This window comes from Raphanus sativus, chromosome 6 (assembly GCF_000801105.2).
Source record: "Raphanus sativus cultivar WK10039 chromosome 6, ASM80110v3, whole genome shotgun sequence".
NCBI lineage: Eukaryota > Viridiplantae > Streptophyta > Magnoliopsida > Brassicales > Brassicaceae > Raphanus > Raphanus sativus.
The window spans coordinates 18,537,706-18,561,545 of record NC_079516.1 but is presented as its reverse complement, the minus strand read 5'-3'; the positions used below and the strand labels follow the sequence as shown (position 1 = coordinate 18,561,545).

The following is a 23,840-nucleotide window of genomic DNA, read 5'->3' as shown; positions in this document are numbered from 1 at the left end:
TACAAAACAGAACATCACAAAATCAAAAGGAGATTCCGTTCACCATAGGCCCATCATTGAGTTTAATGGGCTTATCATAAAGTCAATCCAACATCGAAGGCTAAAGTTTGGTGGAGGAGGAGATCGATCTGTCTGAGGAAGAAGAAGAAGAAGAAGGGCGAAAATGGCGAAACCGTTGGGAACTACGGGAGAGTTTTTCAGGAGAAGGGATGAGTGGAGGAAGCACCCGATGCTTTCTAATCAAATGAGACACGCCCTTCCTGGTCTCGGTATCGGCGTCGGCGCCTTCTGCGTTTACCTTGTCGGCGAGCAGATCTATACCAAACTCATGGCTCCTTCTCAATCATCTCACCACAAACAACCAGCTCCCTCTTCTCACTGAGACTGGTAAATTCGATCCTTTCTTATCTAGATGATATGTCTGTATGACTTCTCTGTTAGTTACATGTTTTTGTTCAGTTTCAGTTGTGATTTAATTATATTTATGAAACTTTTTTGAAAGTTATTATCTTTTATTGTGCAATTTGCTAATTAGGGATTGGTCTGAGAGATGGATCCATTTCTTGGTGTGTAAGAACCAAAGCTGAGTAAAACACTTTCAGACGGACTAATACAAGAAATGGTTATGAGGAATTAAGTAGTGAAATGCAAATATTAGAATCCTGAGTTTGGTTTCATATGTTTTGTCCAAAGTTTCAGTACCTTTGTTTAGTTATTAAAAAACTCAAACTCAACAGTTAGTAGATTATCAATAGAACGATTGATTCTTTGAAAGCATTCATCTCTTTCATTACTTTCGTTAGTGTTTGCAGTGTATAATCAAATCTGAACAACACTTTCGGAATTCAGATCAATACAAATAGCTAGGCTTAGGTTTCTCTGTTAAAATCTTGTATGTAGTTTTTTTTCTTTTCCAGCGTTTGTCTTTTGATATCATCTTCTTATGTATTGACATTTTGTGTTTGGCTCTGAATCTTTTCGAGTAAAAGGATTGTAAACTAAAGGAGATTTTCTCATCTTGTTGCAGATTGTTTCGATCATGATGAAACTTGCAGCAGATTAAGAGTTGTGGGATTCAGAATTTGCCATTTTTCTTGGTTTATCTCAATAAGATGTTGATGAAAGACAGAAGACTTGTATGACATTCTGCTGTGTGGTCTTGCTATGTATTGTCCTTTTGGTTAATAACAGTTCTAAAATGACATTGAGGAATAAAGAATGACTCTTAGACATCCAAGGACAGGTCTGTATTCATCTAAAGTCTAAACAAACTACGTCGATTAGATCGAATATGGAGTTTTCTCTGAAAATGGGCCTATTGACAATCTCTATAATAAATTGAGATCTCTAAAATAGAGAAAAAAATATCTATAGGTTTTTGTTTCAATGTGTTCTATGATAGAGGAACATATTATAGGAAAAAAAGTTTAATCTCTTTCTTTTTATTCTAGAGATTTCTATTACAGAAAAGAGTTAGAGATTGCAAAAAAAAAAGAAAAGGTTGGAGATGTTCTTAGGATTAGTATTTGGGTCGAAGTAATTTTATATTTTCAATCAATACTAAAGAAAATATTTTCAATCAATACTAAAGAAAACAAAAATCTATTCGCTAAAGAAACTTTGAGATTCGAGGTAAGAAAAGAAAAAGAAACTTTGAGATGATTTGATTTTTAATGAGTTTTCAGATGATTGCAGGAGAATTAGAGAATTTGGTGTGATTTTTGTTAAAACATTTTAGAATCTCATCTAAAACAGTGGGATTTGTATTTTTATTTTTATAATTAAAGAATTCTCCTCAAACATTCTGGAAACATTAAGGGGGATGTATTGAATCATGGATTTTAAAGTGTTCTGATTTTGTTTCAAAATCCCTTGTTATTCAACCAATGATTTATAAAATAATTCTCAAATCCAGTGTTATTAAATATAACATTTGTGTAAAGTCACTAGAAATGACTTATAATCCACTGTTATTCAATGACCAATTTATAAAAACCAAATCAAATCCACTGTTATTCAAAAGAAAACAATTTTGAAAAGAAAAATCCAGAAAAAGGATTTGATGCAAGCTTTCGATCATTTCAGAGTCAAAATCTTTGTTATAGAAATCACACCTCTATAGCTGTTATTTGAAAGGAGCCAGAATTAATATTAACAAAATTAAGCAGAAAAAAAAAACTATAATCCAAATCCCCAAATTGTACGAGCCCACCAATGTCTCTCAAAACCAGAATCTACACCACCAAATTCATTTTTGTACATCTCTCCATAATCAAATTTCGACAATAGCTCTGTTCTTTTCATCACCGCTGCGTCCAGCGTCAACGTCCGATAATTACGCCTTACACACAAACGAAACGGACGCTGGTGAAGCATCATCGGCTTCTTTTTCAATCGTTGTGGCAATTAATAACAAACGAAACCGAAGCGGAAAATTTCTTCCTATTGTGACTGAATTGAAAGAAAAACCTTGACGTTGGTTATACTCCAATAAAGCTGGTTTCTTTGTGATATTATAAACTTGATTTCTCCTCTTTGGAGCTTGTTCTCTTTCCAAAACTTCCACATGTTTTCAATGGTGTTGTTACAGGAGATAGTGAGTTGAAGATGGTTCTCTCAGATGCAGAAACTATGACCTCGCTCAGCTTCCTTTTCAGCAATCTTTGATGTTGACCTTTTGACCATGATGGCCCTTGAGACTTTAATGTCTCTTCTTTGTGAAATAGTCTTGAACTGTCAAGATGCAAAGAAACCATTACGTAGCATCACAAGTAAAAAGTGAATGCTAATAATTGAGAGCAAATATAGCAGCAGCCATGTGGACAGATGCTATGCATATGGGATCTTGATGCAGCAATAGTTACGTTGCTTTTAGAAGTTTTCTTTTGCCACTCTGTTTTTAAATTTATCTTTCATGATTTTATTTATGAATTTGGGTTTTTGATAAACAATTTTGATCTATTATATTTGCTTTTATAAGTTTTTGAGCTTTCTTGAATCTGGTCAACAGTGTGCTTTTAGAACTCGTAAATTGAAAGTGAATTGAAAGATAATCACGTTTCTTGAATATTTTGTTCTCATTTCATGTTCTTACTCTGTTGGAAAGAGTGATTGCTCACGTTATAAAATAATTTGACTTTGAAAAGCACTCTAAAATTTAAAGATCAAATGATCTCAAGTATTCTGAAATTTAAGAAAAAATCACCCCCAAAGTTTTTTTCCTTTTTTAAAATCTCATCCATATAAATGAGATTTTGTCCAAATCTCTTCAAACTCCAATTTTTTTTCAAATCCACCCAAAGTTTTAAAATCCATGGATTTTAGAGTGTTTTATAAAATGTCAAGTTCAATAACACTAGATTTTAAAGTATTTTTTAAAATTCACGTTTGAATAACAGTTGATTTGTCATTTTAATACAAATCACTACAAACATTTAATTGAATACACCCCGTAAGTGTATTTTGTTTCTTTGCTAAAGGTTTGACAATATGTATTTCGACAAATACATGCGTACGTAACATTTATTACTGTCAAAAATCACATGTAAACTGAGTGATGGATGGATCGTTGCCGTATAACCAAAGATATAATATCTTTATAAAAAATTATTTTGGCTCTTACATTACGATTTATTTTTTGCCGACCCATTTTGTTTTGGTTCTTAGTTTAAACTTTAAAATATAGAAAAGTACCGATTGTATTTTCTTACACTCTACGCCGTCTATTCACTGCCGTACTATTATTTTTTTCATTTCCACTCTGCTATATTATTTACACATTATATAAAATGAGAGGAAACTGCTGTCAGTAAATTGATTTGCACGTAAGAACCCATTATTGTAAGAAATCCAAGTTCAGAATTTTTTTATTTTTCTTTTGTGAAAGAGTTCAGAATTTTTTTCTTTTATGAAAAACAAAGAATGTTACGTACTCTGAATCTGAATCAACATTAAGGTTATAAGAAAAAAGTGGGAAATTAAACAATAACTTTAGAACAATATCGAAGCATGCATGAAATAACAACGATTGTACTAAACCTTTTCATAAAACAAATTAAACTGGAGAACAATATCGGCTTTATCTTAAGCATGCACCATTTAGCTTTTATTGTTCATGGGGTCACTAAAAGTAAAAGGCACACTTGCTTTACAAATGCAACTTCAAATGTACGTTTTTTGTACGCTTGTTTCTTTTACTTGTTTTGCAAATGCAACTTCAAATGTATTATTCTTATAGAAAAAAACTTCAAATGTATTATTCTTATAAAAAAAGACTTCAAATATATTATGTACGTTGTTTCCGTTACTTGTTATGTTAATGAAACTTCAAATGCACATGTCTCTGGTAGCCCAAGCAATGATCTTCAACTTGTGTAAACAGAGAAATAATGTGGTAGCCACAACACCATCTCTGTCTTGCCTGTATCTACTGCTAAGGTGATCCAGAGAGAGGTCCGCAACATCAGCACAGCTAGGAGAGATATAGGAAGAAATTCCAATCTCTCATGTCTCTTTGGATCTAGTTTTTACAAGGGTGTCAACCCATGTTTTGTTCTACCTTGTTTTTTTCTTTCTTTGTCTTGGTAGAACAGATTTTAGATTGCTTTTGTACATTTAACCTTAATTAATATGAAATTTACAGTTTAGCTAAAAAAAATACACATCGTCCCCTTTGTTCTTTAGTTATTTGTTTGGTAACTATGAACATTTTAACAAACAATACATGAATAGTTTAGTGATAGGTAGATTTTAGGAAACTAAGCTATTTGGATTCGAACTAATGCTATGATATTAAACATGTGTACTTGTGTGGATATAGAATCATGTTTTCGACCTTATTTAAATATCCAAGAAAAAATCTATCCATCAGTTATACTTCCTTTCGAAATTAGTCTATTCTCTTCTATAGATTTGTGATACTCTAAATTGTTTTATTTTTATAAAATTGTGGATCACTTTTTATATATTAATATTTAATGGCTTTATCTCACTACCAGTTTAGAATGGAAGTTTGTGTGATAGTGATACGCTGATATATGCACCCCACCGCAACCATAACCATACAGCATCACCAAACTATTAAGAGTATAATTTGGTAGAAAATAACGAGATTGTCTATTTTTGGACTCGAGTTTTATGTTCATTCATTTTACACTGAAAAACGTTGAAAATATGTCTTATTATATTCAGAATGTTCCCATTAATGGAAAATTTCTTTTTTATTGTAATCTATATATATTAGTATGTCATATAAGATGTTACTAGAATTTGATCCGCGCTTTAAAAGCGCGGGATAACTTTTTGAATATAAAACTTATGTTTCATAAAATGTCACTATAGTTAACATTTTAATTTTAATATTTGAGCTTTGCATCTATAGTTGAATTTTTTTTATCTTTTGACGTCTCGTATTAAGTTTCTTATCACACAATATTTTTTTATTTTTTAATTTCTCCTATTTAAACTTTTTGTCTATTATTTATATTTAATTTTTGCATATAATTTATTTTACTTATAAATCTGAAAGTATATGGAAATTTGAGCTTTGAAGAGAATATTCTGATGAGAAATAATTTATGAGAAATGTGATGATTGGTTCGACTGTGGCTGTAAAAATTTAACTGTAAAAATTTAGTTGTAGGTAAGTTAGTTGTAATTGTATAGTTGTTACTGTAGATTTTTTTGCAGAGACTTTTGCTGTAGTTAAATTTGTTGTAGCTGTAAGCTATATGCTATAGATATTTCAAAATAAAATATGTGATGTATATATAAAATAATTATTATTTATCAACAAAAATAATTATTATTTATGATTTTTATAAATTATCAAAATTTACTGCTATTTAAGATGTGATATAAATAATATTTATGTTATCTAAAATATTTCAATAATTTTTAAAACACATAGAATTAATTTAAAATATTTATAGATGTTTATACTATGATTATCTAATTTATTTGATATTATAGATAATTTTTTTCATTTAATAGTTTCTACATCATATAAACAAAGATGTAAGATTTTTGTCTAAAATACATAAGAAAAAAGTTTGATTTAGTTTTTTTTTTTCTGCTGTAGTTTTAACAATAAAGCTAAATCATGATTGGTAAAAATTAATATAATTTTTGTTGTAAGTTTTAAATTTCAAAAATAAAACTACAACATAACTGACAAAATTAGTAATTTAAAAATAAATAAAGCTAAAAGTATAGATATACAACACAACCAATCACCCACGTTATAACTTATTACTCCGGTAAAAGTTTAGTTTTTTTAATCTTAAGTTTGTGAATAAGGTAACCTATTATTATTTTTTAAAATTTCACATACACACTGTCTACACACGTAAAAAGTAATTTTAACACAAAATGAAATATACATATACAGTTATATTATCAGTTATATTATGCTCTCACATATATTATACAACATACATGTAATTTAAAAATTAGTACTTTAAATTTTAAGTTTTAAAAGGTTTAGTTTAAAAAATTCTTTTATGTTGAATATATATCATATATAGTTAATCAATAATATTTTATAATATATGGTATATCTTATGTTCATATAAATAATACTCCCTCCGTTTTCTTTTATAAGCCGTTTTAGAATTTTGCACATAGATTAAAAAAACATAAATTTCTTATATTTTCTAGACAAAAACATCATTAATTATTTACACAACCACAAATCAACTAATGAAAAAATAGAAGACATATTATCATTGGTCATACAACATTAACTGTTAATAAATTTTACATAGAAAACCGAAAATGTCATATAATTTGGAACAAAAAAAATTCCTCTAAAATGATTTATAAAAGAAAACAGAGGGAGTATTACACAAAAAATTAAATTAGGAGAACTAAAGCAGTTTGTTCTTACCCATGAAACTTTTATTCAGCGATGTCTTACAAAAAAATAGATGGAAACATAAATTATGTTCATAAAATATAAAAAAGAAACAAACGATCAAAGCACTGATGTTTTAGATTTGTAAACGCCAACTGTAACCAATAAATTAAATAGATGCAGTCAAGTGATTAACTAATTAATTAAAACTTACCTATTAAGTAGGAACAAAATCTGTGGAAGTTAATTGAGTGGACCCGATTTTAATTAGGCGACAAAAAACAAAATATTGATTAAACATTATTAAGCATTAATATAGGAATGACATGGATTGTAATTATCAAAGAAAATTAAGGGTAAAATCCTATTAGGTATTTTATTTTAATAGTATAGATCATTGAACCTCTGAAAGACAAACTATCCCTGGTGTATCGTATCTATGAGGAGGATGAATATATAGATTCTTCGTGGAATATCTTTGTATGCATAAAAGAGACTTATGCGTTTCCATCAGACTCGTTTGAAATAGCTCTTGTCTAAATTTGGTGGATAATTAATGGGAACAGAATAAAGAAGAAGAAACATATATTTCTTTTTGTATAAAAATAATAAATAAAATATTCCCCAAGATATGTATATACAGTGCATATTTGTCAAATTTGTTTTCAAATTCAAATTAGATTATTCCCAAGCAAAAGGGTTATGACTTGCAACCGAGTCTATGGTTCCCTATTCCCTTGTTGCAACGTTTCTAGTAAAATGAATTAAACATTTTCTATCTAAGTTACTATTGATGGTGAAGAATCAATTATTTGGTGAAAATCGATTTTTCCAAAGGACAATGACAAAAAATATTATACATATAAAAATGAATCGCATATTTTTATACACAAATGGTATAAATTTCATTTTCTTATAGACATGTGTTTCTTTTAGTTATACATTGGTTACTTGTCCTCCACCGAAATAGATTTAGATAGCCAAGTGTTAGTAGCATACGTTTCGTTCCATGTGCCGATTTTCTATTCTGACGATACTAAAATTTTAATTTGTCCAGTGAACAGGATTCAAAGCCAAGTGATTTCACCATATTTGGTTTTGCACTCAAGTTAATTACCACTGGATTACAAACCCTGTTTTTCTGGATAAATTTTTATGGTGAATGATCCTACCATAAAAGGTTCCATATCCAAGAAAATTACATTGATATCAAAAAAACCTATGGACCATCTACGATAGAATTTTCTTTTAAAAATTTTGGTACTATCTCGCCGACAGAAAATCATACTCGCGATCTATAAGTTTTGATCAGTTTAGTTATAAGTTTTGATCAGTTTTCATAGAGATAAATTTGATATGTTAGAATAATAGGATTTGTACGTTTTCACGTTATTGACAAAAGAAAATTTCATTATTTTAAGAAATGTTAAATTTACTTCAATCGAAAAAGCCTTTTACATCAAGTGCACAAGAAAAATTAGTTTTGTAACACGACCATTTAGAATTTGTTTATCTACTTTCAAATCAAAATACCAGAATATTCTCGAGTTTCTTTACAAAATTATTGGCTATAAAAACTCAAACTATTTCTAAATACATGGTATGGACGTCAGTAAAATAACATGTTTCAAAAATGTTACCATGACTCTAGTGAGACGTTACATAAGGTAGAGAGAAAAAAATAAAGAAGATTACAAAAAAAAGCTGCCATACTGGAAGGAATTTACCAGAAGAACAGAAAACAAATAGAGACAAGAAGGAAACAAAAGAAAGAAGCTAAAAGTTTCTCAATTTCAATTATGCAGCATAACATAAAAAAGCTTACAGGGGAATGATAAAAGAAGAAAGTGAACTGCACCAATTTCTCGACTTGAATGGTCACCAGCTTAAACAACTTATGGAACACAATAATTGTATCCAAAAATAGAAAAATAATTTATGAGTTTTTTAACGCCTGATTAATTTATGAGTTTAACGAATTAAATTATTTGAATCCATAATATACGAGTTCTCCAATTCAGGATCAAATTCTCTCGTGACCCAAAGGAAGTTCAAAAATTCTAAAATGACACAACCATGATTAAAATTTATTTTACATTTACATTTAAAGATAAAATAAAGGTAAATAACTAAAAAACCAGAAGACATTTACTTATTTACAACCCGTGCCACTAATATCCACCCAAGATCCGACCCGTTTTCTGACCCAGAATCCAACCTATTTGTAACCCTAAATCCCCAAATCAAGCACAATCTCTCCTTCACCTTACATAATCCAGTTTTGTTGTTCTTGTTCTTAACCCAGATTTATACTTGTTTTTTTTGTTCTTATCCCAAATCGATCAACTTATTATCGTCCTTAATCGATTTCCTCTTATCTGGATCGAACTTTAGCTTCACTGTGAAAAAATCACGACATTGAAGAACACAGAATATTACTAGTACAACTGGTACAACGCAAACTAGTACAACTAGTACCACTCTAACTAGTACAACTAGATTAAGTATAACCATTAACCAGTATAACTAGTCCAACTAGGTTGAATATAACTAGTACAACTAGAACGTGTATAACAAGTACAACATTGCAATTAATATGGTGATATTTGGTTTTTGTTTTCATTGTATGAATGATGCTATCAATAAAATGATATATAACCAATGAGACATGTTGGCCTAATCTTTTCCCGTTTGCATTTGTCAAAATACATAAATAATTTATTTTCAATAATATTTGATTTTGATAATGATTTTTTACAAAATGTGTTAGTTAACATTGAGTTGTAATCTTCTCGCCTCAATATCCATTTCATTATATAGATGTGAAAATAAAAATAAAAGATAGACCAATTGTAAACACATATACAAGAAAAATATGGTGAAACTTGTATATGTTTGTTGTATTTCCATCAAGGAAATGAGGCATATAAGACATAAAATTATAAAATAGATCATATATGACTAATATAATTGGTACAGTTAGTAGAACAAAGAGAAAAAATGGATCATATAGGACCCATGTTCGAAAATGTGATCGCCTAGTTGCTGTTTGGAGGTTGACCGCGGCGAGTTTGATCAAATCGGTGAATTCAGGTGTTGACCCGCGTTGATCCGCGTTTGACCGCCTAATTCCCACGTTGACCACCTAATTTCCGCCTAATTCCCGAGTTGATTGTCTAAGTTTTTTTTCTTCGCGTAAAGTTGAAATATTATTGACTATTTTTACTCATTAGTGACAGATTTTGTATAAGTATTCATTACTAAATAGTTACAATTAATTATCAAACTCAAACAAACACATGCATATTTCATTTAGGGATCTTTTCGTATCAAATACACCCTAATCAAAATGTTTGACAAATAAAAAACACATGCATATTACATCTAGGCCCTGCGTAATCCCCGATTACTCTCCGATTTTTCGGTAACTCGCTAGACCCGGACTCGCCGCCCCCTTTAGTGCCTTCTGAACAGGCTATATGACTGATATAGTTGGTTATAAAAATTAAAATCCTTAGTTGTACCACATGAAAAATATAGGAAAGCCAAATGAAGTTTTAAATTTCTTAATTAAAAAGTTGTTTTTTGTCAATTTTTGAAATGATAAAATTGTACCGGTTATACAATTTTGAATAAAATGAAAACTTATATCAATTTTACCAATAAACGAATGAATGATGCAAGTATCATGTTCAAAACGAGAAATATTGATATCTAATTAATTAAATATGTTTTAACATTTGTTTTAGTATTTTATGGTGAATCTAAATGTTTATATTGCATATATATATATATATATACATATATATATATATTATATGTAGTTGTAAAAGTATTTAGTTATTAACATGTAGGTGTACAAGTATTTTAGTTGTACAATCGCATACATAGTTGTACTAGGTTTTGGGTTGTACAAATTTGTACGTAGTTGTATTTTTGTCCAGAAATAAAAATATGTAGTTGTACCAATTAGTAAATAAATATACATCAGTTGTACTACTTGTATATATATTTACATACCTAGAATCATATACTATGAAATCGTTATATTTGTTAAAAAATAGTCGTTGTATGTTTTTCAAAAATATAGTGATCAAACAAGTAAACAAACCTTTAAAGTATAAGGTAGATCATAGAAACTTATGTGATTGTGTAATAATTTCGGAAAAAAATTGGTTAAACTTCAAATAATTAGGATGGACCATTCTAAGGGTCTTTCGACTTGTTTAGTCTTATGTTATTTTCTGATTGAAATTTTAAAATTTTTTGATTGAAGAAGTTGTACAAGTTGCACCAGTATTTTATGTCTGGTATATATAAAGTAGTTATGCTAGTTGTACTATGACAATAATAGTCCAACTTGTGCACCTATTTTAACTATGGTAATAGTACCAATGTTTCGATATTAAAAATGGCATACCAATGTTAGTTGTAGTTTCGTATTTGACTTCAAATAGCTTTTTATTCTTATGTTTTGCAAATTAGCAAAGCCATCTCAGATTATCATAACACCTTTGATTAACGAAAATATATTTGCATAAATAGCAATGAATGATGGTGATGATGATGATATATATGTTTTTCTATGGGATGTTAATGTTATCAATAGCAATATACCTTCACCAAGAGAACAAAAGATGATGCACATGGCATCACAAGTACAAAAAATACATAAACATTATGTTTTATGTTTGGACTACAACAATAATAGTACAACTGGTTTGACTACGGTAGTAGTATTATTAATATTGTACGGGCAACACTTAATTTGTGTTGTTTTATTATACCAATGATTTTATATATGATTTTCTATAGGTCTTACACATACTTGGAAAATATTTTTAATGTTGTGAATAGAAATACACTTCCATCAAGAAAATGAAAGCCTAAAAACACAAAATTAAGAGAAAAGTAGTTTAATATGATCAGTATAAATAGTACAACTAATGTAACTACGAGAAGAATATGTAATATCGGTTTAACTGGTACAACTATGTTCTTGTAATAACACATAGTTGTACCAACTTTTGAGTTGTACAAGTTTGTACATAGTTATATTTTGGCAGTCAAATTGAAAAAATTAGTTGTACTAGATAAAAAATAAATATAACCCAGTTTTATTACTTCTATATGTTTATCCATTTGATATCACATATAATTGAATCATTAATTTCTTTAAAATGCATTCGGTGTATGTTTTTCAAAAATATAGTGGACAAACAAGTAAACAAATCTTTAAAGTATAAGGTGGAACATAAATACTTATGAGATAGTGTAATAATTTCAAAAAAACAAATTTTAAAAATTACAATAGTTAGGAGAGACCATTATAAACACACCAATTTGGTTAGTTGATTGTTTTCTTCATATGAAAAAATCAAATGTAATTTTAAAATTTCTACAATGAAGAAGTTTTACCAGTAGTACCAGTATTACATGTCTGATATATAATATGAAGTTGTACTAATGAAATCAGTATTACATGTATAGTATATGAGTTATATATCTAGTTATATGAGTTTTACTTTTTGTACCATCTTCTATAATCCACTCCTTTAGCAATTTCATGATTTTACTTGTTATGCAGTTAGTTTTAGGTTATTTTAATCTTTCTAAATTGTCTTTAGGTGTATATATTGTATTTATTTGTCTATTTGTAGAGTTAATAAGGGTTAAAGTGCGTAATTGAAAAGTTCAAGCTGAAATCAGAAAAAAATCTGGTCAATTAGAAAGTTTGGGATCAAAATGAAGAGAAACAAAAAATCTGAGGACCAAAAACACAAATAGTGAAAAGTTGCTTCTTCCACCAGATTCAATCAATCGCTCATCCATGGTTGATTGAGATTTTCTCAATCCATCGTCATCCATGGTTGACTGAAATCAAAGCTTGGCGGAGTCGGCGGTGAGGATCTAAGATCACGGCGATGATGGCGACTTGGTGGAGTCGACAAATGTTGCCTACGAGTTATCGAACACAACTTTGATTGGAGGTTGGAGCATTTAACCATCATGCGTTTGAAGTTTGAAGAGGAAAAGATGGTCACGATTACAGAGAGTACTGGATACACCGCATGATGTCGTTGAAGTTAAAGATCGGAGACGCCGCGTGCTACCGGAGGAGATACGACGTCAATGTTGAAGAAGACCAATTTCTTTTTCTGTTTTTTGTTTTTAAAAAAAAAATAATTCCTGGAAGTAAAAAAAGATAAAACAAAAAAAATAAATTCATTAAGGATGAATTAGATATTTCATATAAAGTGTGTCATGTAGAATAATGTGGGTTACCATAGAATAAGCTATAAGGGTTATGTGTTATATAAGAATAATGTCCTCCAATTCAATAGAAATATAATCACAATTTGATGAAAGCATGCTACTAGCTAGTCTTTTGGTTAACCTATAAACCCAAGAGATTTCACATATCCATGAATACTTGCTACAGAAAAGATCAACAAGACTATAAGGTAACTACAAATCAATTGATTGGGGGTTATTTTACATTATAAATTTAATATGTTCCAAAAAAATTAATATGTTCCATAAAAGGAGAAGATCATAATATATATAATTAAACTATATGAGATCACATATTTTGTAGGACCATAATTAATAGTAACTTCAAGTGAATAATATGAATTCACATGCATGACATGACAACCTCTGGAAGCTAATAATATCTACGTGACGTATTTAATGTCCAAATATACAATTTTAATTTGTAATAGAGAAGAATGTCCATATATAATTATGCTGTGAATTTGTGCAAAGGAACAATATATATATTTAAACAAGAAAGGAACAATATAATAATATTGGTTTTCACAACCTTTTTTTTTTTGTAACTACACAACCTTTTTTTTTTTTGCTTAAAGGTTTTCACTACCTTAACAAATTCATTTTATGAAATGAGTGGTCTCAAGTTATAATGCCAACGTTTAGCTCCCCAAAATACGCATTTTTCACGCCACTTTGTTGGCTATTAAATGTGCATTTGTCAAATTACCACGATTTCAACAACAAATAAATGATTAGTTATAACTATTCAACAAAGTGTTGTAACTAACTAGTATTCATAATCTATCTATATTATTAAAAGAGAAATACACTTTAAAAATGTCCCTTAATTTTTCAAGTTATTTATAATGGCATGTCACTGAAAATATTAATTAAACTTCCTATAAAAATGTTTGTCTTAATCAGTTTATTAAATGTGTCTTTATCACTTTGTTTATTTATAGATAGTCTCTATTTTAATGTTTGTCTTTTTCAATTTAGTAAACAAAATTTAACTTTTCTTGTATTAAATAAATTCCGAAATTATATATTTGTTATCATAAAAAAATCTAGGATATTAATAATAGAGATGGACATTTATTAATTAACTAGGTGTAACTAGACATACAAAGAATATACTTTGAAACAGAATGAAAAATAAACCAATTATTTCAAAAAGATTTAATTACTCCATACCTTGATTCGTAAAGAAAAAACATCAGATTCACAAAGATAAAACATTAGACCCTCGATTAATGAGTTTTGAAATCGTCATCGCTATGGGAGAACACCGAAAGTCGAGATATTTCTTTTTTTCATTTTTCACAATTTTTTTCTAAACACCGAACGGTTACAGAACAAAATTGTCAGTTAGAATAAGAGAGGGGAGTCATGAGCCACTAGACCAACTTAATTTGATATAAAACACTATGGCCCTAACAAAAAATGTAATAACAATGAGCCGATTAAATTGATTTATATATGACTCAAAGTCATTTATTTCAACGTATTTTAAATTAACTAAATTGATTTATATATTTCATATATAATCTATCGTTGTTCACTTTAAGCTTTCTTTATAATAAAAAATATTTTTCACACATTTGATTGTTTTTTAAAAATTCAAAAAGCTCAATATATCACAAGTAACTATTAACAAATACATCATTTAGTGTAAATTAAAAATTAAAAAATTAAATAAACACCCGCCCGGTCGGGCGGATCATGATCTAGTTTCATATTATGATAGCAACATTTAGTAGATATAATTTGAAACGATATTAGATATTGTAATTTATTGTGACTTTCTGTTTGTCTATATGATTCAAATCTTCCCACTAAGTATCTGACATGTTTCTATACTGTTGTAAATTTGATGTCTGATAGTGCAAGCCAAGCAATCTCCCATAATCTTAATTCTCATCTTTATTCCTCCCTATCTTGATATTTTTTCCTTGAAAGAATTTGAAGGTTCATTTATTAACTATATATTTATATTATTTCAATATTTAACTATATATATATTGATGTCTTATTAACTATATATTTATACTATTTTAATCTTTAACTATATACTAGAGTTTGACCCGCTCGCCCGAGCGGGTGTTAGTCCTAAATTTTTCTATAAATATATTTAGCTTTTAATCAGTGATATATATTTTTAGATCTAGGACGAATTCAGATATCCAAAAAATTTAGGTATACGGATCAGTGATTTTAGTATTCTAATTTGGATATATGCCTTCTAGATATTCGGGTTATAGATATCTGTGAGTATTTTAGTATCAGATCTGAATCCCGGATAATAAGTCTCATGCCTATATATTATAACATACATATAGCTAAAATAATCAAAATATTTTAATTAAAAATGTAAAATGACATTTATACTCCTAAGTCTAAATATTATATACTTGTAGTTTATATTTTAAGGGAGTTTAAAGGTGAGGTTTAAATTTTTTGAAAAATAATATTAAATTTCAAAACTTTAGTTTTAAATATAGGTTAAAAATTAATACTAAAATAGTCATGTACACTAATAAATCAGGTTTTAATAGTATTAGTTATTTTGGTTTATAATTTGAAAATGTTAAAGTATCAAAAAACATAACAAAATTTTGGATTTAAATATATATGTAAACCCACTAATAACTCGTGTTGAGATAGATTTATAAAAATATCAATATATTGGGGGATTTTTGAACCTAATCTATTTGAACCAAAATGTAAACCTAATATATTTGAAAATATATGCTTTATCATTAATTAGGTAGAAAGATCACGGTATCTTTGCTGGCCTTAAATGCTAAAATCTAGGAAATATATGAAACAATTTGTCATCATTGGTTTCCTTGGTTTGGTCTCGAATAATATAAGTGTACGCTGTCAAATTTAATTATTATGATGGTATAGGAAACACATGGTTTAGCTAAGTAATGGGTTAATGACAATGTGTTTAAATTAGTGGCATTAAATTGTAATTATTTAGGAAAACTAAGGGTCAAATCTTATTTGTACTTCAGTTTTAATAGTTTAGATATATATATATTAATGTTTGACAACAGCAGACAAAAAAAATTGTTGACAACAGATTATTTTTATCGAATATTGTATGAAGTGTTAACTTTAGAAAGAAGTGATTGCTATATTTTATAGAGATTCTTTTTTTTGTCAACTATAGAGATTCTAAATACTATACAAGTATACATTCACCGGCAAAAATGCAAAACAAATACTGCAAGAAAGAAAGCAAAACAAATACTGCACTAATTCTCAAAAAAAAAAAGAATACTGCACTAGCTTTGAATCTTGGTATAAATTAACGATGTATTGTTCGCCTCATCAATACTATACTAAAAGCTAAATAAGCTTCATAGATAGAGTGTCCACGTCACTCTTTTAATTCCAACCAATGAGAGCCTTTGCATACATCCACGTCAACACTTCTTTCTCTATGATGGGCCTGAACCGAACTCGGTATCTGGGCTTCGAATTCGCGGTCTGTCTAACAGCCCGTTAGCCCAGAACAATCTCACATCATTTTTTTTTCTGGTAAAACACATCACTTCTCTTGCGTTAACCCTAAGCGCCGCGTGCGATTGACGAGTCGACTCCTGTTCATCTTCCTCTTCCTTCCGTTTCAGAGCCAATCGGCTGTGAATTCAATTGGTGTGGAGATTCTTCTTATGTATGAAATCATGTTCTACCCCGATAGTTTTGTTCATTTTGTATATTAGTTTCTTTCAATTTTTGTGAATCTGCTTCATGTTATATTTCGCTTCATTCTTCAATCAAAAGATAGATCAATGTGTGTTTCCTTCTCTTCTTTTGATTGGCAATTTTGTTTGCCCATGGCTGTTGGAGTACTTTAGATATGGAAGATATAGACTTTCGCTTTTCAATGATTGTGGTGACTGAGCTGCACAGTTGCTATATGTAAAATCAGTTCTTCCTTCCAGTAGGATGCTCACTACCAAGTTATAATCATCAACACTCATGTGCTCTTTCCTCATGATTAAATTCTGTCTATGGTAAGAGATTGCAGCATGTACATTGTTTCAATCTTAAATCTTTGTTGTATCAATCCCTTCACTATCACTGCTGATGATTTGGATCTGTCTGAACAAGACTTTTTGGACAGGTTTATAAGATTCTTCAGTAGAACGATGAAAACATTGCCAAGTTTGATGCTTTTGGTCTGTTTGTATCATAAAAGCTGTTTCTTTCTTTCACAGTATGGCTTATTTGCTTAAAGTTGTTTGTTTGTGTAGCTAATGAGGGCTCCTTGATGGTGTTATAGTCTACTGGAAGCTAGGTGGGAAGCTGATAACAGCTCCTTCTTTACCAGAAGTACAACTCTCTCAATATGTTCCTTCTTTGGAGAAGCTTGCTACTCTGAGCCTACTTCATCATGTAAGTTGCACTCATGAAAAAGAAAAAATTGCACTCATGTTTTTTTAAACGTAGTGTATATATGTCTCCATCTAACCACAAATCTAATGTTACAATTTTTTTCAGGTGTCTAAGATGTATCAGACGATAAGAATTGAGTTTCTAGCTCAGCTGGTCCCTTTCTTGGACTTCTCAGACGTTGATAAGATATCAGTTGAAGCTGCGAAACAAAATTTTGTGGCCATGAAAGTTGATCATGTGAAGGGTTATGTAACTTTGGAAATCTGGTTAGCCAATTCTGCATTTAAGTAGTTTTTTTTTAACTAAAACTTTTGAAAGTTTTGATTGATTGATTTTGACTTGTGTCATGTTTCAGGGTATTGAGTCTGATGCGTTGAGAGATCCTCTGACCATATTTGCTGAGACTATGAACAAAGTAAGAGCCATGTTATTCCCTGCTTCAAGTAAGCTTGGTGACATAGTAGTAGTACCAACTCTAGGGGAGACTGTTGAAAAGGAGCATAAAAAACTGCTTGCTCGGCAATCAATCATTGAAAAGAGGATGGTAATGTTTCTTTCACGTACGTGTTAAGGCCTTATTCATACTTGAGACAAAGTCTCACTGTGCTGTGTTTTTTTTTGTTTTAAAGGAGCATGAAGAGGAGAATAGAAAGCTTAAAGCTGAAGAGGCGGAACAAAAGAGACTTGCCTTAGTTGTTGAAGAGAGGAGGAGACAGAGAATCCTTAGGGAGGTTGAGAAAGCTCAGGCTTTGCTAGAGAAGACTGAGAATCACCAGGTAAAGGTAGAAGAAATGGAGAGGAAGCTCCTTAAACTTCCTAAAAGAATGGATACCTGGAACGAGCAAAGAGAGAAGAGTCTATCCTTTTGATTGAAGCTGCATATCAGCAATGACTCGTAGAGTAAATAGAATCTCATGAGCAGGAGCAAAAGGTTAACTTTTTTTTCTTAACAGTGGTTTCTAAGTTTGAGGCATACAAAGGTCCTTATAAGTCTCTTCTGTTTTGTGTAGCGTGAGGTCGGGCTCAGCAGGGAACGTCATGAGAGTGATCTCAAGGAGAAAACTAGAATGTTTTCAGAATCTTTTGTTGAGAACATGGTCAGTGATGATGTCTTCATTATGCTAATTTTTTATGTTTTATTCTTATTGTCAAGTAACTCAAATCAAAATATTTTATTTCCAGGAACTATTCCAAAATAGAGTGATAAGGCTTCGAGAAGCTGAGTTTGAGAGACAAAAGAGAGAGAAAGAGGAGCATGTTCAAGTCAGGAAACAAGAGAGAGATGTTAAAAAAAAGCAAATATATTATTTGAAATGTGAGGAAAGAATAAGAAAGAGGAAGAAGCTCGCAAGCAGAGAGGTAAGCAAGTTTTTTTTTATATAAGTTTTGGTTCTCATTCTGTGTAATTAATATAAGTTTTGATTGGATGTTCAATTAATATAAGATCAAGGTACAGAATGAGAACCAAACATGAAAATAAGAATTCGATAGTGGCGAACGATAAAACAATAGTTTAATCTAAGGTGCAGCATCCACATCTCTGTGTTTATTTATTCCTTTTGTTCAGTTATCTCTTTTCTGTCTCAAATCAAAATCATATTAAAAAGATTCTAACTTGACGAGACTGTATACTGCTTTTAACCAATGTGTACTCTTTTAGCTCCTCTCCGTATTGATTATGTGAATAAACACTTTTACTATTGCTTCCAGGAAGTGGGAGACGATTCCTTATGCTGCTGGTGTCATTGTCCCTCTAGCTTTAACCCTTTTGGTCCGTAACGCTAAGAAAGATAAGAAACGAGGCGTGATTGTCGATGTCGTCGGTGGAGATCCATGTCATACCGTCAGGAACCACCAGTTCAGAGATCCCGTCAGCTCTCACTGGGAAGACATCTCCACTCTCCCAGATCTTTCTTCGAGATCTCGTGCAAGAACCACAGCGACAGGTTTTTGCGGGTACGAGAGAAGAGTGGTTCATTGTGTTACAGGGTTGATTCAGGTGCAACGTCACTGTGGTTACTATCTCTTCATCTTTGGGAGAGGAAGCTCTTTGTCAGTGACAACGTCACTGTGGTCACTCGCTCAATGAGGTTAGCTCTTTGCTTCTCTTCTCTGTTTGGCCATTTAAGTTAATTTTAACGGAATACATTATTTAACCAAGCTGTGTTATCTCTTTTACATTTATTTTGCAGATATATATGTTTGATGCGTCTGTTTGAGAAGTGACACTAAAGTATATTCTTCAGATGCTGCAGGTCCTTCACAATCTTCTTCAAAATACATTCCTAAGTTCAGGCTTAGCCACCAAGCCACTGAAGTTTAACAACATATGCTGCACCTCTGGTCGAAAGAGACCAATGTGGCAATGGAGGTGAGCGACCTGGTGGTGATTCTTGGCGCAGTGAAGAAGGAAGATATGCAGTCAGAAGGAGCGGCGCCCCAAGGTCTTCCTTCTCATCAAGAACCTCTCAACGAGGTATTGATAGATGCCATAAGGTGCATGTGAGGAAGATAAGAGGTGAAGTTGAGAAAGTCAAGGAGAGTGACGTGGCCGGAAGTAGGGGCGCGAAAGATTTAATGAAGAAGAGGAAACCTTCGGAGGGAGTGAGAGGGTTAGCCGTTAGAAGTTGCAACGGAGCTGGAGTGTTCGTTGGATTTAAATAAAAGGAGAAGAGATTGCAGATATTTTCTTATGCTGTGTATGTTGTAAGTTCACTTACGCTATGAGTCTTGAACAATCCTGCGTAGTAGAATTTTGGTCTCAGTTCCCATAAAATAAGAGTTCAGTGAAGAAACAATTTAATCAATTATATACATGCTTTTATAAAATTAAATTTATAAGAAGAAATTTACCCGGGCGTAGCCCGGGCAAAGACTCTAGTCCCTTTAATAATCGAAAACCAGGTCAAAACGAGGTAATTATTAACTAACGATGTTTTTCCTCTTTGTCTGTAGAAAACGAGAATTTGTCTCTCTCTCTTTAGGCTTTCACTAATACTTAAAAGCCCTTAGTTTTTTTTTTTTGCAACTTTTAAAAGCCCTTAGTTTAAGCAGTTCCTTCACATCCCAAACCCACCTGAGATTATCTCTTTCGCTCTCTTTCTCTCTTTTATTTTCTTCTTCGTTCTTGATTTCTTTCACTTTACAAACCCTAATAAAACTTTAATACTTCTTAATCTCGATATAACTCTCAGATCACTGTGGTCTAGATACTTTATCCTGAAGACGAGTTTTGTTTCTCCGAAGCATAGTAATTAAAAGAAAGTTGCGCTGCTTTTGCTGGTTGTGTGGGTATGTGTTCTTTCTTCAGTCTCTTTATCTCAAATTGACGTTAGATTTGAAGAGAATATATGTGTGTTTGAAAAATACATTGTTTGTTAGGTTAATTTGTCTTCTTGATTATCAATTTATCATCATAATTTGAACTAAGACTTTTTTTTTTCAAGTGGGTTTGTCAGCTTTAGCTTAAGCATGCTTGCAATAAAGGTTTTTTCTTTTGTATTTTTGTTTTGTTCTCTATCTTTTTGAATCTTCCAAATTAGTAGTTTTTAAATTATTTTAAAATGGGTTTAATGAGTAGTGAAGAAAGCTTTTACCTTTTTGTAGCTTAATCATTTGATATTCTTACTCATTAATTATCTTTACTCTTTGGTTTACTCTACCTAACTAGTATCTCTGTCCCCAAACAAATAAACACTTTGCAAACCCAAATAAGAGTATTAATTAACTGTAGTGGCTATCTTTTGCAGAAAAGATCAATAAGGATGGAAGTTGCTAGCCAAGAAGAACATGACATGCCTATCCCAATAAGCACTACTTATAATGGTGGGCACGGACACATGATACATCGTCATCATGATCATCGCCATCATCATCCTGCCAATTCTACTCATCCAAACCCACTAATAGTCCCCTCAAATGTTAATGGTCTTGGCAAAAACCATGACCATCCTCATCATCATGTGGATTACAACATGATCAGCAGCAACAAGGAGAACAAGGAGAAGCCTGTGGTTAACAAGTACAAGGAATGTTTGAAGAACCATGCAGCTTCCAAGGGAGGCCATGCTATTGACGGTTGTGGAGAGTTTATGCCAAGTGGTGAAGAAGGTTCCATCGAAGCTCTCACCTGCTCAGCTTGTAACTGCCATAGAAACTTCCATAGAAGAGAAATCGAAGGCGAAGAAAAGACCTACTTTTCCCCTTACCTCCACAACCAACCGCAGAGAAAAATCATGTTCCATCACCATCACAAGATGACCAAATCACCACTACCACAGCAAATGATAATGCCAATAGGCGTTGCAGCCGCAGCTGTATCAAACTCAGAATCAGAAGATCAAATGGAGGAAGATGGTGGAGGAAACTTACCATTCCGGCAGCCACCACCGTACATCTACGGTAGACATAATCAAAAGAAGAGGTTTAGGACAAAGTTTACTTCAGAGCAGAAGGAGAAGATGCTGAGTTTTGCGGAGAGGATTGGTTGGAAGATGCAAAGACAAGAGGAATCTGTTGTTCAGCAGTTTTGTGAAGAGATTGGAGTTAGGAGAAGAGTTCTTAAAGTTTGGATTCATAACAACAAATACAATCTATCCAAGAAGAGTAACAACGTTAATAACAATGTCGAGACTTCTGCTGGTAACAACGACATCAATAAAGTCCTTACTGAAAATCTTGCTTCTAGTTCTTAATTAATTAGTTTACGTTGAGATTGTTATTGTATATGTTTTCTTTATATGAGTACCTTGTGGTTAATGTTTTACTGTTCTTATTGTTCGCTGTTAATCATCACATGATCAAAAATATTGCACGGAAAAGAAAGGAAGCAATAAATTATTATCTCTATTAGTAGGAGAATTGAAGGTTGTCCTGGTGAGTGTAAGTCAAGTCCTGTAGTGTGACGTATATAGGTTGAGTAAATGTTTGCTTGGTTGGTGTCACAAGTGAACTCATTTATTAAATTTTTCTTTCTCGAAATTTCAACTCCTTCAACGTAGTAACAAAATTTATGTGCATTAGATTATGAGAGAATTCGTGGCATCTGTTTGAAAGGCGTGTAATGTGACATGCGATAAATACGTCACGCAACAAAGGGATTATTAAGAATTATTAATCAGTAACTTCTTCTGATAAGTGATACTCACATGTTTCGTTTATTGAAATATACCAAGGTGGGTATTGAATTTAGAAATTGAAGTGAATTGAAAGGAATCAGATTTTCCATTAAATTCTCATGTTATTCAATCATGGATTTCACCAATTTTTTAATTTTTTTTGTTATTATATAGTGATTTTCTAATTCCATTAAATGTTTGTGTTATTCAATTTTAGGTGGATTGTGTGGTAATTATATTTAAATGAAATTTAATAGAAAATATCATAAAATTGTGAAGAATCAATTCTCTGCATTTAGGTTGGGATTTGAAGATGATTTTTTATATTGTTTATCCCCTAGATTATATTTGAGAAGTGATTTTTCTACATGTCATCTCTAAAATCATTTTCAGATTAATAATATGACATGGCTACTAAAATTGATGACAAGACTTATAAATTAATATGACATGGACAATTACATTTAATGTTAATTTATATTTTTTGTAAACTTTTTAAAATATGGTAACAACTCATATATTACATTTATTGTCGGTTTATATTTTGGAAACTTTTTTAGAATATGGTAATAACACATAAATCATCATTAAAATAAATATATTCAATAATAATATCTAAAATTTTGAAATATCATTTAATTATTTATTTTAAAATTATAAATTTTCGAAAAATGTAAACATTTTTTTACAAAATTAAATCGTAAATCATTAGTTTCTTATATATATCTATAAATTTTATAAGTATTGTTTAATTTTAATTTTTGAAAATTATGCAACTTTTTACATATTTATTTAATATATTTAATTAAAATAAATATATAGAAAAATCTATCTAAGATTAGAATTTTAAATATATATATATACATATTCTTAAATAAATTAAAAAAACAAAAAAATTATATTTACTTTTATATTTAGTTAAATCAAATTTATACTAAAATATTGATAAGAAAAAAGAAAATTTAAAATATTAATAAAAAATTTAAATATAATTTATATTTATCTGTTATAATATATTTTAAATTTTTTTTACTGCACATGGTGCAGGAAGACACCTAGTATACCATATATATACGTCAAAATTAATGACCATTATAATATGAGAGATTTGAAAACACAATTTTCATTATCAATATATTATTATCTTGACAAAATAATTATAAAATACTAGGTGACCGGTCCGC

At 30.5% G+C, this 23,840-nt stretch overlaps 2 protein-coding genes and 1 pseudogene across 2 annotated transcripts; all 3 read left to right on the top strand.

The window, feature by feature from the left end:
• The first annotated feature begins 102 nt into the window (after window positions 1–102).
• LOC108810014 (NADH dehydrogenase [ubiquinone] 1 beta subcomplex subunit 3-A) lies at window positions 103–1,237 on the top strand. Its single transcript, XM_018582142.2, has 2 exons — window positions 103–387; window positions 1,028–1,237. The coding sequence occupies exon 1, from the start codon at window positions 164–166 to the stop codon at window positions 380–382; it is 219 nt and encodes a 72-aa protein (XP_018437644.1). The 5' UTR covers window positions 103–163; the 3' UTR covers window positions 383–387; window positions 1,028–1,237.
• Window positions 1,238–17,292: 16,055 nt separating this feature from the next.
• On the top strand, window positions 17,293–20,203 carry LOC108807985 (eukaryotic translation initiation factor 3 subunit A-like; annotated as a pseudogene).
• A 377-nt stretch (window positions 20,204–20,580) lies between these two features.
• Window positions 20,581–22,394, top strand: LOC108809756 (zinc-finger homeodomain protein 3). Its single transcript, XM_018581904.2, has 2 exons — window positions 20,581–20,830; window positions 21,289–22,394. The coding sequence occupies exon 2, from the start codon at window positions 21,304–21,306 to the stop codon at window positions 22,231–22,233; it is 930 nt and encodes a 309-aa protein (XP_018437406.1). The 5' UTR covers window positions 20,581–20,830; window positions 21,289–21,303; the 3' UTR covers window positions 22,234–22,394.
• The last annotated feature ends 1,446 nt before the right edge of the window (window positions 22,395–23,840 follow it).

Coding starts and splice junctions, on each gene's coding strand:
- LOC108809756 (XM_018581904.2), top strand. CDS start 21,304: ATGGAAGTTGCTAGCCAAGAAGAACATGACATGCCTATCCCAATAAGC.
- LOC108810014 (XM_018582142.2), top strand. CDS start 164: ATGGCGAAACCGTTGGGAACTACGGGAGAGTTTTTCAGGAGAAGGGAT.